The 15,372-nt window shown below is 43.6% G+C and overlaps 1 protein-coding gene and 1 non-coding gene across 3 annotated transcripts; both read left to right on the forward strand.

Moving 5' to 3' along the window:
- The first annotated feature begins 1,040 nt into the window (after positions 1 to 1,040).
- Positions 1,041 to 1,204, forward strand: LOC140574597 (U1 spliceosomal RNA). Its single transcript, XR_011980744.1, has one exon. It is a non-coding gene; the product is annotated as a U1 spliceosomal RNA (small nuclear RNA).
- A 1,023-nt stretch (positions 1,205 to 2,227) lies between these two features.
- Positions 2,228 to 11,164, forward strand: emc10 (ER membrane protein complex subunit 10). 2 transcript variants are annotated; one of them, XM_072694038.1, is made up of 7 exons: positions 2,228 to 2,413; positions 2,634 to 2,746; positions 2,967 to 3,080; positions 4,264 to 4,448; positions 5,875 to 5,965; positions 7,492 to 7,594; positions 10,843 to 10,930. In XM_072694038.1, exons 1-6 carry the CDS (start codon positions 2,329 to 2,331, stop codon positions 7,576 to 7,578), a joined length of 675 nt encoding a protein of 224 aa, XP_072550139.1. In that variant the 5' UTR covers positions 2,228 to 2,328; the 3' UTR covers positions 7,579 to 7,594; positions 10,843 to 10,930. The 2 variants fall into 2 exon arrangements, with proteins under 2 accessions (XP_072550139.1, XP_072550138.1); XM_072694037.1 differs by lacking the exon at positions 7,492 to 7,594 and having other exon boundaries at positions 2,297 to 2,413; positions 10,843 to 11,164.
- The last annotated feature ends 4,208 nt before the right edge of the window (positions 11,165 to 15,372 follow it).

Raw genomic sequence — 15,372 nt, forward strand, 5'->3', positions numbered from 1 at the left:
TACCAGCTCGACCAACCTAGTCCACCAGTGTGAGCACATTGGCCGAGCAGCTTGACCACAGTGATTGACCAACCTGCTGTTTTTCTCTTTCTGCAGGGTGGTTATTAACTAGGTTATTAACACCCTATTACACCATTAATAAGAAGTTATGACATAAGAGCAGCTGACCGGTCTCTAGACCTGTTCTGAGCCCACGCTCATCCACACTGTGTGTTTTTCCCCTCGGTCTTCTCTATCAGTCAGTGTTAGCAGATCATTCTCAGCAGGTTTCTGCATTCGAACCCCAGTCCGGATCCCAGTCAGCATCTGACATCTGACCTTTGTGTTTTCTCCTGATTCGTTTGATGTTTCTTTGGGGTCGTCAGTGGGTAATGTGCTTTAATTAAGTGAGTTATTAACACTTCTAGACGCCAGGCATTGTGAGCTGTGAGACAGTGTGGTCAGTGTGGAGAGCAGATGATCGTTAGAGAGTAATTCAAGCTCCGGTCGGGGTTCGACCGCAGTCGGTTATTAACAGAGCTCTGCTGAAGCTGACAGGTAGAACTAGGGGTGGGCGATATAGTGAAATATTATACCACGATATTTTAAAGAATTTCACGATTCACAGTATTAGAGCCCTTCGAGCTTCAAGTACGGCTCGGCTCACGCCATCCCTGAAAATCCGTGGAAGACAAGCGTCCAGGCTTTTTTCTGTCCTGCACCAAAGTGGTGGAACGGCCGAGTCACTCGCTGTCCTCAAACCCAGACTGAAGACCCTCCTCTTCTGAGAGGACTTGGGCGAATAGCAGAGTACTATGGTCACCTCAGTGTCTTGTGTTTAGTAGAGTCTAAAGCTTAGAGGAATCTTTTGAACTATTAGTCTATTCTGACTAGCTGAGGTTCTTCTTGGGTCAATAGTGAAGCTCTTTGTAAGTCACTTTATTTAACATCTACTAATTAAACCAGTCTAATTACAGCGTTTATTATAAAACGTGCAGTTTATCACTGCTTATTAAGCACTGACCATAACACAGTTTATCACGGTGCCATCAAATATTGTCATACTTACCTGGCAGGGGAGATACCATGATTAAGACGGTGGTTCACCCTGGGTGAGGCTCAGCCATCGCACTCCGCTTGTGCTGACCCCTGCGAATTCCCCAAATGTGGGAATCTCGACTGCATAATTTCTGGTAGTGGGGGACTGCGTTCGCGCTCTCCCCTGATTTTCCAGGGCAGTGGTGGATCAGAGATGGTTAGAGCGCCGGGCTGTTGATAACAGGGTTGTGGGTTCGATTCCCGGGCTCGGCAAGCTGCTAATGTTGGGCCCTTGAGCAAGGCCCTTTACCCTCTCTGCTCCCTGGGCGCTGGAGTTGGCTGCCCCAACTCACTGCCCCTAGTTCACTAGTGTGTGTGTGTGTGTGTGTGTGTGTGTTCACTACCACAGATGGGTCAAATGCGGAGGACACGTTTCACTGTACATAGTATGTATGTATGACAGATACGTGCACCTTTACCTTTATATCACCCACCTCTACGAGGAACCCACAGTAAGCTCAGGAACCAGCCACGTCTGAGCTTTAACGGTATGAAGGAAAGTGCAGTCACTGTTGCTGGAAGCAGCCGGTCACTGTTGACAGAGAGAGAGTGAGACAGAGAGAGAGATAGAGAGTGAGACAGAGAGAGAGAGACAGAGAGATAGAGTGAGAGACACCGAGAGAGAGATTGTGAGACAGACAGAGATTGTGAGACAGACAGAGAGAGAGAGTGAGAGACAGAGAGAGATTGTGAGACAGAGAGAGACAGTGAGAGACAGAGAGAGATAGTGAGAGACAGAGACAGAGAGATAGTGAGAGACAGAGAGATAGTGAGAGACAGAGAGATAGTGAGAGACAGAGAGATAGTGAGAGACAGAGAGATAGAGTGAGAGACAGAGAGATAGAGTGAGAGACAGAGAGATAGTGAGAGAGAGTGTGAAAGAGTGTGAGAGAGTGTGAAAGAGTGTGAGAGAGAGTGACTGTTGACCCTTTCTATTTGTGTTATTACTTCTTATGAATGATTTTAAGGTGTTTACGATCATCTGATTCATCAATAAACACATTTAGCCAGCCCTAAGCCCTTCATACAGGTGGTCTTTCATACTGATTGTAGTGTAGTGCTGCTTTGTCGCCTCTCACCATTGCCCGTACACCCGTACAGTCTGGTTTCCTGGACATAGCCTAGTCTCGGACTACATCGCAGCGTCAGTGGTCAGTGACTGTTGGAAATGAGGGTTTAACCCTAATCCGGGTGTGAGATGTTCTCTCTGGTCTGGGGGCTGGCTGTGGTTTGTGCTGACTGCGTGTTTTGATGCCTGAATTCCTGCAGGTGCCGGAAACCATGGATTCGGACCTGTCTGGGTTTTCCCTCCCTCTGGAGCACTCTTTTGAAGTGGGTGAGTTAGTCTTTATCATTTATAGAGCCGCTCCTTTCACCCTTACCGTGCTGTAGTCCACCTGACCCTGAACAGCTTGGTGTCTTTCTGGAGAGAGCCACATGATCATCACTGATCATCAGGTCCTGGATCAGCTGAGGACCGGAGGAACACCCAGAGCTTTGTAGAGAGGGTGCTTTACATTACAGAGTGATTGTATCGTTGATGGTCTCTGTTTTAGATGACGTGCCGAGGTTCCGGGTTCGAGGGAACATCCAGCTGAAGGCCACCAGAGAGAACAGCGTCTTTCTCTCCCAGGCGATGCTCTCAGAGAGGGACAGGAGCGTACTCAAGGTAATGAGGGCAGTGCTTTCAGGCCGTGTGCAGTCAGCGCTGTGAAAACGGCAGAGAGCAACCTTCATTTATACTGAAGGGCCATAGGTGTTTTATTTATGTCTATAGGTGGCCCATGGGCTGTTTAAGAGGGGTAATCGGTCAAACTTGTGTGATGATCTAAATGTGACCGTCTTGTGTTTGGGGACTTTTCTCTCTGGACTGATGTTCCTGTGGTCAGGATGTGGCGGCCGTGGACGGGCTGTACAGGATCCGAGTTCCCAGAGTTTCTCTGCAGGCCGACAGACAGGCAGACAGACAGTTAGAGGGCTACGTCACTGCCTTCGTCAGAGCTGTAAGTCTACAGGCCTCCTCTTAAACAGACTGCCCACCACTTCACTGCAGTTTTACACTCTTCACTCTACACACACTGTATACACACTCTATGCACACTATATACACACACTATACACACACTCTACATACGCTATACATGCACTCTGTACATACACTATACATACACTATACACGCTATACACACTACACACTCTACATGCACACTATACACCCACTACACACAATCTAAGTACACTATACACACTACATACTCTATACATACGCTATACACACACACTACAAACTATACATACGCTATACACACACTCTGTACACACACTACACACTCTACATACACTATACATGCACTCTGTACACACACTATACATACACTATACACGCTACACACTATACATACGCTATACACACACTACACACTCTACATACACTATACATGCACTCTGTACACACACTATACATACACTATACACGCTACACACACTACACACTCTATACATATGCTATACACACACACACACACACACTACATACACTACACAATCTATACATATGCTATACACACTATACATACACCACACAATCTATACATACGCTATACACACTACACACACACTACATGCACACTACACACTCTACATACACTACACACTCTGTATATACTCTGAACACACTACACACAATCTAAATACACTATACATACACTGTACACACTCTATAAATACGCTATACACTATGCACACACCTCTACGGTTCAGGTGGTCAGAAACATCGTAAGAACCACCAACGCAAGCAGCGGGAACACCAGTGTTTCTTAAGTTCTGCTTAAGAAAGAAGCCTGTGCTCCAAAACTGTTAAGCATGGTGGTGGTAGTGTCATGCTCTGGGGCTGTTTTGCTGCCAAAATAAGATGAACATTTTTCATTCAGCTGCTTTATGTTTAATTATATTTTAGTCTGAGACTGTTTATGGATTGATTTTGCTTGACATTGAAGTGAGGATGTTAGTAATGAGCAATTTGTTAATTAGAATTAATAATCAATAATAAGCAATAGCAAATGTATCTACTCAGCTGCTTATTGTTTTGTTTGTTTGATTGATTGATTGGATTTTTTGTTTGTTTTTATTTAATAAATGGGACATAAATGCATTTTTGGGACAAAAATGTTTATTTTTTGGCTTCAGTGCTCCCTTGTGGAATCCCACCTCAGTGATGTCATCACACTGCACACCGACGTCAGTGGCTACCTCATAGGCGTGTCTATAGTGACCGTGCCTGGGGCATGTAGGGGAGCAGAGGTCGAGGAAGAGGTGGATCTGGAGGTGTTTAACACAACCATCAGCGTAATGGCACCAGTCAATGCACCAGCGTGAGTACACACACGCACACACACACACACACTTACACACACACTCTGTTTCTTTTTCTCTCTCGCATGCACGTCTCAGACTCTGCTCATATCTGGCATTGGCATACATCTTAAGTAATCCAGTCGCCCTCAAGTATCTGTCCGCTCAGTACCGGTGTGAACAGGATCTAATGTGTCTCAGAGATGCCCGATGTTTACACCTGGCAGTACCAGCATCTTTGGTGATTGGATCATGTTCAGATTTTGATTCATCACGTGAAGCCAAGTATAAACACTCCCCAGACACATTGTGATCGGATTACGGTAGGATCACTCAAACCACATTTGTAGGTGGTTATAGACGCTTCACGTCCCGATCAGGTTATTTTCCCCCCAGATACAATCAAAGTCCCAGATCTGGTCTTTATGTGTGTATAAATAATCCAGCCCCACAGTTTCAGGGGGTTCAGTAAAATCTCTTTATTTTCAGTATCAGTCTCTATAATCAGACATTCTGGACTGACTAATTTAGTCGAGACTTTTCTTAAAATTACTGTTTTATAGTCTTTAATATCTACTACATTTACATTTAGGGCATTTAGCAGACACTCTTCTCCAGAGCGACACTGTTTACTCATGAATAACCTCAGCTAGTTTAAATAGACTAAAAATTCAAAGATCCTCTGATCTTACGGTTGTCTGGGGCAGCTCTAGCAGGTCAGAAACATCAGGAACTCACTGAGAAGTGATTCCATTGACAAAAGTCAATATGGAGACCATAATACTCTACTCTTCAGTAGAGTTCTCTCAGAAGAGGAGTGTCTTCAGTCTGGGTTTGAAGACTGCGAGTGTTGGACTCTGCTGTTCGGACACCCAGGGGAAGTTTGCTCCACCACTTCGGTGCAGGACAGTAAAAAGTCTGGACGCTTGTCTTCCGTGGATCTTAAAGGATGGCGGGTCGAGCCGAGCCGTACTTGAAGCTGGAAGGGCTCTTGGTGCAGATCGGCTTTTGACCATCGCCATCAAGTACGGAGGGGCTGGCTGGTCCAGTCTTGGCTTTGTAGACCAGAGTCAGGGGTCTGAATCTGATGACCTGGGCAGCAGCTAGAGGAAACCAGTGAAGAGAGAGAGAACGCAGGAGAGGAGTGATGTGGCTGAATTTAGAAACGTTGAAGACGACTCGTGCTGCTGTTTATAATCAAGTCTGACCAGTCCTCCCTGACCAATCAGCTCCCAGTGTGCTATGATGAGGGTGTATTAGCATTAGCCATGTTTTCGGTGTCCGGATACAGTTAGGCAAGCGGAGATGCATCTGCTGGAAATGTGGAAGAGAGCCTGAGTGTCTGTGCTGTGAAATATTATTGTAATCTATTTGAAAATGAATGCTTTGTAATCACCTGCACAGTTATCCACTCTCTAAGCTCTTATGTGTGTTCTCCGTCTGTAGCCCAGAGACGGCTCTGTTTATTGAAAGAATGGAACAAGAAATGGACAAGAAAGGAAAACCCCAGGAGCAGAAATCTTTCTTCGCCAAATACGTGAGTATTTTTACTTTTCAGGAAGTGAGGAGTATTTGATGAATACTAACATCCTGTAAACGGACGCCCTCACAAAACAGGCAGTTCAGCCTTTAATAAATGATTACTCCTGGGAAACCTCTGAGTTTCAGAGTGTGTGAGTTTTAACACTTGTAGTAGTGTGTGTGTGTTTGTGTGTGTGTGTGTGTGTGTGTGTGTGTGTCACTCTTCCCACCTCATCTGTACCCTGGTGTTGTGTGTTTGAGCTTTTCTCACCTCGTATCAGTTGTACTCTCCGCTGTGTTTATGCCTGTGTGGCCGCTGTGTTTCTCAGCTCTGGTTGGCTGTTGTGCTCTGTGGTCGCTTCCTGTTGTGCTGCTCAGCCTCAGATAAAACCCAGAACACACAACCCAAACGTTCTCCAACAAACACCAGGAACCCAAACGCTCTCTTGAGAAAGGGGTACCCAATCCTGGTTCTGGAAATCTGCAGATTTGATTGGATTTGATTTGTGGAATTTATTCCAACACGCTAATCTAACACACCTGATCCGTGTAAACCTCCAGAGTGTGTGTTCATTTCCAGGAGCAGGATTGGGTAACCCCTGCTTCTTCATTCACACTTCGAGGAGAGGGCAGTATGACAAAAATATGACACCACAGCATTTGCAGGCAATTTCACAATACAGGTCATGATACAGATTGTAAACAAACAGGAAAGGACAAAATGCTATACACTATATGGTAGTGGTACATATAATAAAAAAAAACACACACAAAGAATGATTACAGTTTTTTTCTATTATATTTATATTTTATATATATATATTATAATAATTATCATTATTATATACATGTAATTATAATAAATAATGTAAGTGAATTTATTTATATCTAAATATAAAAATCACTTTTTGTTCCTTTTTTTATTTTTAATTGCATTTTCTATTATATTTATAATTATTTATTATTATAAAATATGTGATTTTTGATTTTTTGCTTTTATTTTTATGCTAGCCCCAGCACTGGAAGTATCATGTGGTACAGGAATATCTAACTGGTGGGTGGGAATAGGAAATTGTGGAGAAAAGTGAAGGAAAAAGTTTTTAAAAACATTAAAATAAAATGTCAAATTAGGACTAAATCCAACTGAAACATAATTACAGAGAAATATATTGTAATAATTAGTGCATGAGGTTCCAAATGCAGACCATTTAGTGCAGTAGTTCAGCATCACCTTAATAATAAACACATCATAAAATATTGGTTTGAGGTACATTCTGAGCATCCGTTGGTGTCCGATGCTTTATTTATTTATTTATTTATTTCTGTATTTTTATATATATATATATATAATCTCAGCCCTGTTGCTTGCTGGAGAACGTTGGTTGGTCTGCGCTAAATCCGAAAGCCCAGACCATCTCCCAGTGTGTTCTCAGTAGTTCTTCTGGGAGGTGCTAACCTTCCTGCCCCCTTTTTGTATGTGTGTGTGCAGTGTGTGTGCTATGCTGTGTGTTGACTCTGTGTTGACTCTGTGCTGTGTTCCAGTGGTATTTGATTCTGGGAGGTGCAGTGTTCCTCATGGCCACCAGTTCAGCACAGCCCCCAGCAGGGGGCGCCAGAGAGCAGAGCTGATTCCCATGCTTTTCAAGTACTGAAGTCTCACTATAGCTTATTTGGTTTATTGTCACTCCTCTGTTTTCTTCACTGTGTGTGTGTGTGTGTGTGTGTGTGTGTGTGTGTGTTTTAGGGATGGGACGGGATGAATATTGAATCATTCTGATATTGATGAGCAAAACATAGAAAAGAACTAAGAAATAAATAATATAAATAATGTACGCCAGTCAGCCATAACATTAAAACCGGCTACCTAATATTGTGTGGCCAAAACAGCTCTGACCCGTCGAGACATGAACTCCACAGAACCTTTGAAGGTGTCCTGTGGTATCTGAGATCAAGACTTTAACATTAACAGCAGATCCTTTAAATCCTGTAAGATGTGAGGTGGGACCTTCATGAGCATCAGAGAGAGTCTTGGGCATCCATGACCCTGTCCCGACTCCCTGGTTGTCCACCCTTAGAGCACTTTTGGTAGGTCAGTACTGACCACTGCATACCGGGAACACCCCACAAGACCTGATGCCTGATGTTCTGGAGATGTTCTGATGACCCAGTATGACTCATCTAGAACTTCACAGTTTGGTTCTTGTCCAAGTGTCTCAGATTCTTACGCTTGTCCATTGCTCCTGCTTCTACACCTTCTTCTCCTTCAAGAACTGACCGTTTACTCGCTGCCTAATATGTAGATCCACCCCCTGACAGGAGCTACTGGAAGCAGATTATCAGTGTTATTCACTTCACCTGTCCGTGGTGCTAATGTTATGGCTGATTGGTTGGCTAATATCGTTGGATGGATGCTCAGTGTTTTACCCTGAGCTACCTCAGTACCCGTAAACCAGTACCCGTCCCAGCCCTGGAGTGTGTGTAGATGAACAGGGTGGGTCGTCTCGTCAAATTTCACATTGTGTCGCTTTGCTTGCTTGAACTGTTGTTTTGTCCTGCTGGGTCACAATCATTTGAACAGTGCCCTGACCCACTTCACATTTACGAATCACTGGAGATTACCTGGACTTCTCAAAGATCCAAGCCCATACAGCTTTGGGAGAAGGGGTGACCAATACGACGGTAAATCATTACAGTGACTGTAGAAAACATGGACACTGCAACGCCTCTCAAAAGTAAAGCCACCACAGGTCTTGTGCCTCTGCTGGCTGGTTGCAGTATGCTCTGTAGCTCCGCCCATCACCAAATGTGTCAATGATAAAACCCCGCCCATTCTCCATTTGATTCTCCTCCTCTAAACAGGCTTTCCATCTCCAGTGTCTCCAAGTTCCAGCAGTTACTTTTCCCTGTGCTGATACTGGCCCATTTTTAATTTCCCTCGAGAAATCAGTTAAACCCTTACTCTGCTCCGTCGTAAGAAGGCGGAGTTACACTTAGGAATGTAGTGATTGACAGACAGCCCTGTCTGGAAGAGGCGGGTGTTCTGCAGCAGGACCAGCATGCTGTCCTTTCTGTTCAGTACATGAAAGAGCTGACCTGTAGAGTAACTTACATGAGCTGCACCTTTACTGTCAGAGCGTCCTGTGCTGGAAGCTCAGTGAAGGCGGTCTGAGACACTAAGGCTCGTTCTGGGAGAATGGGGCGGGTCTACCAAACGAGTACGCCTCTGGTCTCTACTGTGCTGTGCTGACTCTGCAAATTTGACAACATGGCGGACAGTTTTGACTTCATTTCGATTGGCCGGAAGGGAATGGAAACATGGCTTCCATGTTTTCTACAGTCGTTGAATCATTGTCATAAAACACACCATCACAATAAGCTTTTCCAAAAAATACCCTGGGCAGCATTGACCAGCTGCACGTCCAAAAGAGTACAGCTGGTGCTGTTTAGGCACTGTAAAGAACAACTGCCAGATTTAAATTATTAAATTATTTATTTTAAAAAAAGGTAGAACATGACATAAATGGAGATACAATGATTTTGAGTGAATCCTATGGAATATCATAGTTCAGTATTATTGAGTATTATTGAAATTAAATTTTCATTTATTCAAAACACAGTCAAGTAAGAGACAGTTTGAGACAGTCGTATAGCGCCCCCTTGAGGGATTCCTTATAGCCTGTAGTGTGTAAACACATCCAACATGCTAACCTTACCACACACACCCTACAACTTTCCGGCAACAACCCCGACACCTCATCCTCGTCCGATCCACTATGATTTCATGAGTTAAAATAACATCAAGAAAAGGCCAGAATATCGGAAACATTTATTTTCAGTCGTTTTACTGTTAACTGAAGAGAGGGCCGTTACCATAGCGATACTCCTAAATCCACACAATTCCAACAATACCATGCAAACCCAAATTTTAGTTGCTAACAACTAAAAGCTTAAAGCATCCGTATGGAAAATGATCATTTCCTGCTGTAGTCAGGTAGTGTATTTCACACACATTTTTCTGGACAGGCTGAGATAAGCTCCAGACGCTTGATCTGAAGGTACAGAGAGGTTCTCCTCCTGCAGCTCCACCACCAAAGCTCCATAGTGCAGTAGCAGCAGTGGTCCGGCCCGGAGTAGCAGTGGTCAGTGGAGCATCAGCATGACTTATTTATTAGTTATTTGAAGGTAAAGATGCTACATAGTGTTGCTTTAAGGTTTCAGAGCTTACCATGTAGCATTTCTGCCTCAGATTAAAGGCCTAGCTCTACTACTGTCACACCAATCACAATGTGAAATTATTAGTACAGTCCTAATTCATTAATTCATTAATTTATTAATGATTGGGCTCACAAATATCATTTATTAAAATATCATTGTTTTCTTTAGTGCTACTGACTCATTGTCTGTCTATTAGACCTTAGAAAAGCTCTATTGTGATGCTAAGGATTGAGAAATCCTGGTGTTTTTGCCGTATCGCCCCTAATCAGGACTGTTCATGTGAGGAGGGATCAGACTCCTGACCTGTCTTATGTCGCTCACCTCTTTAATTTGCCTTCACTTTCAGTCTCCTCACTCCTGCTTCTCTCTGCCAGAGGCGTAGGAGGTAAGAGGGAGAGGAAGAAGGCAGGAGGGATGAAACTGAAGGTGCTCTGCTCGGGGGGAAACTCCTCACACGGTTAATCGGATCGCTTTGCTGTCGCTGCACCTAAATCCATAACTTTCTCAGCGTGTTTGATGACCTGTCCTCCTCCCAATCAGGACTCTCCCACAGACAGACAGACAGACCGACACCCTTACCTTCTTCATCTCTTACTCTCTCTCTCTCTCTCTCTGTCTCTCTCTCTCTCTCTCTCTCTCTCTCTCTCTCTCTCTCTCTCTCTCTCTCTCTCTTACTAGTGGATGTACATTGTGCCCCTCGTCCTCTTCCTCATGATGTCAGGGGCTCAGGATCAGTCTGGAGGCGGAGCGGGTGGCGGCTCAGCCAATGGCGGTGGACGATGATTCCAGTGGCAGCAGGCACTCTTCGCTGGCAGTCACACCGTTGTACATAATAATTTAAACCATTAAGATTAACGTTGCATTGTTAAGTTAAACCTGTGCAAACTTGCCACTCGTGTGCATTTGTAAACTAAGAAATGACGTCGGCGGCGTAACGTAGACTCGTACTGCTAGTCTGTGTTTTTACTACTGATTTATCCAATAAAATGATTGTAAATGATCTGCTAGTCTACTGGAAATGTATTTTTTGTAAGCTTTATTTTACTGTTATATACAGTGAGTCCAAGAAGTATTTGATCCCTTGCTGATTTTCTTTGTTTGCCCACTAATAAAGACACTATCCTTCTGCACTTTTAATGGTAGATATATTCTAACATGGAGAGACAGAATATCAAGACAAAAATCCAGAATATAATTTTAAAGAATATATTTTAATTAATTTGTATTTCAATGAGGAAAATAAGTATTTGATCCCTCTTGCCAAACACACTCAATACTTAGTGGCAAAGCCTTTGTTTGCAAGCACAGCGGTGAGACGTTTGTTGTAGTTAACCACAAGTTTAGCACACACACCAGGGGGAATTTTGGCCCACTCTTCTTTGCAGATCCTCTCTAAATCATGAAGGTTGGTGGGCTGTCGCTTGGCAACTCTGACCTTCAGCTCCCTCCATAGATTTTCGATCGGATTGAGGTCTGGCGACTGGCTGGGCCACTCCATGACCTTAATGTGATTTTTCTTGAGCCAATCCTTTGTTGCCTTTGCTGTATGTTTAGGGTCGTTATCATGTTGGAAGACCCAACCACGGCCCATTTTCAGATCCCTGGCAGAGGGGAGGAGGTTGTCCCTCAGGATTGTGCGGTACATGGCTCCATCCATCTTCCCAGTGATGCGGTGAAGTAGCCCTGTACCCTTGGCAGAGAAACACCCCCAAAACATTATGCTTCCACCTCCATGCTTGACGGTGGGCACAGTGTTCTTGGGGTCATAGGCAGCATTTTTCTTCCTCCACACATGGCGGGTGGAGTTGAGGCCAAAAAGTTCAATTTTGGTCTCGTCTGACCACAAAACCTTCTCCCAATAACTTGGTTCATCTTTCAAATGATCATTGGCATACTTGAGGCGCGCCTCCACATGTGCTCTCTTCAGCAGGGGTACCTTTCGGGCACTGCAGGATGTGAATCCATTGTTGCGCAAAGTGTTGCCAATTGTTTCCTTGCAAACTGTGGTCCCAGCTGCCTTCAGGTCATTTGCTAACTCCTGCCGAGTGGTTGCAGGACGATTTCTGACTGTTCTCAGCATCATTGCCACCCCACGAGGCGAAATCTTCTTTGGAGCACCGGGCCGAGGTCTGTTGATTGTCATGTTATACTCTTTAAACTTTCTGATAATTGCACCAATAGTTGTTACTTTCACATCCAACACCTTACTAATCTTTTTGTAGCCCATTCCAGCTTTGTGAAGGTCAACAATTCTGACTCTGAGGTCCTGTGACAGCTCTTTGGTTTTACCCATGTTGGAGACTTGAAATCTGTGTGATCTGTCTGATTCTGTGGACAGGTGTTTTTCACACAAGTGATTAGTGAGAACAGGTGGCTTCAGGTCAGGTAACAAGTTGATTGGGAGTGTCTAACTGGTCTGTAAAAGCCAGAACTGCTAATGAATACTAAGGGATCAAATACTTATTTCACTCCATGAAATACAAATCAATTAATATATATTCCTTAGATTTATTTTCTGGATTTTCTTTTTAATATTCTGTCTCTCCATGTAAGAATACATCTACCATTAAAAGTATAGAATGATCATGTCTTTATTAGTGGGCCAACGAAGAAAATCAGCAAGGGATCAAATACTTCTTGGACTCACTGTAGATTTAAGTATAGGTAGACTGACTTTATGTTTATTTTGGTTTATTCTAATGTTATATAGAGTTAATTACAGGTAGACACTCATGGACTGTTTTTATTTGGGGTTATTCTAATGTTATATAGAGTTAATTACAGGTAGACACTCGCTGACCACCGACTTTATTTGGGTTTATTCTAATGTTATATAGAGTTAATTACAGGTAGACACTCATGGACTGTTTATTTGGGGTTAATCTAATGTTATATAGAGTTAATTACAGGTAGACACTCATGGACTGTTTATTTGGGGTTATTCTAATGTTATATAGAGTTAATTACAGGTAGACACTCGCTGACCACCGACTTTATTTGGGTTTATTCTAATGTTATATAGAGTTAATTACAGGTAGACACTCATGGACTGTTTATTTGGGGTTATTCTAATGTTATATAGAGTTAATTACAGGTAGACACTCGCTGACCACCGACTTTATTTGGGTTTATTCTAATGTTATATAGAGTTAATTACAGGTAGACACTCATGGACTGTTTATTTGGGGTTAATCTAATGTTATATAGAGTTAATTACAGGTAGACACTCATGGACTGTTTATTTGGGGTTATTCTAATGTTATATAGAGTTAATTACAGGTAGACACTCGCTGACCACCGACTTTATGTTTATTTGGGGTTATTCTAATGTTATATAGAGTTAATTACAGGTAGACACTCTCACTGACCACCGACTTTATTTGGGTTTATTCTAATGTTATATAGAGTTAATTACAGGTAGACGCTCTCACTGAGTAAGCTCTGTAGGTGCTGGAGCTGCTGATCTCTGCTGTGGGTGTTTTCGGTTTGCGGACACTGCAGGGTTTTAAAGACAGAATGTTCTGGAGCCTCCTGCAGAGGCTTTTCCATACCGGCTCAGAGCAGCTATCTTTGTCAGCTGTCAGTCAGGAGGGGGCTCGTATGTATGTTTGTCTTGGGTCAGTGTGTATGGCTTTGGCAGCGTGTATAACCCCTGCTTTTATGAGGCTCATGCTGTAGATCTCTCTGCTGCTGTTAAAGCCTCGGCCACGCACGCCTTTGCTGCAAGATCTGCAGGTCACTGGCGCCAGCACTGGTGGTCTCACCTTTAATCACTCGCTGTCCGTCCCTCTCACACACTGTTTTTAGCTCCAGCTCATTCTCTCTCTCTCTCTCTCTCTCCCTCTCTCTCTCTCTGTCTCTCTCTCCCTCTCTGTCTCTCTCTCTCTCTCTCTCTCTCTCTCTGTCTCTCTCTCTCTCTCTCTCTCTCTCTGTCTCTCTCTCCCTCTCTGTCTCTCTCTCTCTCTCTCTCTCTCTCTTCTTTCTTGACTTTTTTGTCTGAACTTCACGCTCATCTCAGTATTTCTCTTCGTCTCTCTATTGGTCTGTATCTTCTCTCTCTCTCTCAATTATGCCCTTCTTTCACCTACATCTGTTTTTCTCCATACCTCCACCTTTCTGTCTATCCTTCCATCCATCCATCCATCTACCTTTCCGTCCATCCATCCACCTTTCCATCTGTCTATCCTTCCATCTATCCATATACCTTTCCATCCATCCATCCATCCACCTTTCTGTCTGCCCATCCTTCCATCCATCCACCTTTTCATTCGTCTATCCATCCATCCATCCACCTTCTCATCTACCTTTCTGTCTGTCTATCCTTCCATCCATCCATCCACCTTTCAATTCGTCCATCCATCCATCCATCCATCCACCTTTAATTCGTCCATCCATCCATCCACCTTCCCATCCACCTTTCTGTCTGTCTATCCTTCCATCCATCCATCCACCTTTCAATTCGTCCATCCATCCATCCATCCATCCACCTTTAATTCGTCCATCCATCCATCCACCTTCCCATCCACCTTTCTGTCTGTCTATCCTTCCATCCATCCATCCACCTTTTAATTCGTCCATCCATCCATCCATCCACCTTCCCATCCATCCAGGCATCCATCCATCCATCTTCCTTTCCATCCACCTTTCCGTCTGTCTATCCTTCCATCGATCTACCTTTGCATCTACCCATCTCTCTACTCTTTCTGCCCATCTGTCCATCCATTCATCCATCCACCTTTCTATCCATCCATCATCACTCAGGTAAAACAGCTGCATAACCTTATAGTCAGTCTGTCTGTGAGATTGTATTATTACTGCTGATCAACAGGAAGGTGAGGGATCACTACACGCAGATCTGTGGCCCCACAGTCCTTCAGAAATGTGGGAAACCCCTGTAGGGAGACATCACACAGAACAGCCTCAGTGACACCTGTGATGTCACACACTGTTTTGTTATTGTACACACTGATCACATTACAGAATGACCAAAATGAGCGTTTATATAACATTAAAAAAATCTATAACAAGGTTTTCCAAAATAAATGACATCAATTGTATTTTTTATAATTGTATAATAATTATTATTATTATTATTATTGGGAGGAGGAGGAGGGATGAAGACAGAATGTTCTGCAGCTCCGGCTGCACTCATTAATCTCTCGGCCTGTCAGTAGAGGGTCAGCTGTTGTCATGACGACAGATTCCACT

The sequence above is a fragment of the Salminus brasiliensis genome, chromosome 12 (genome assembly GCF_030463535.1).
Source record: "Salminus brasiliensis chromosome 12, fSalBra1.hap2, whole genome shotgun sequence".
In the NCBI taxonomy this organism is placed as follows: Eukaryota; Metazoa; Chordata; class Actinopteri; order Characiformes; family Bryconidae; genus Salminus; species Salminus brasiliensis.

Excerpts from the sequence above, each read along its gene's own strand:
- emc10 (XM_072694037.1), top strand. The coding sequence starts at position 2,329 with ATGCCTGAATTCCTGCAGGTGCCGGAAACCATGGATTCGGACCTGTCT. Across the intron at positions 2,747-2,966 it reads GGGACAGGAGCGTACTCAAG|GATGTGGCGGCCGTGGACGG; the intron begins GTAATGAGGGCA and ends TCCTGTGGTCAG. Across the intron at positions 5,966-10,842 it reads AATCTTTCTTCGCCAAATAC|TGGATGTACATTGTGCCCCT; the intron begins GTGAGTATTTTT and ends CTCTCTTACTAG.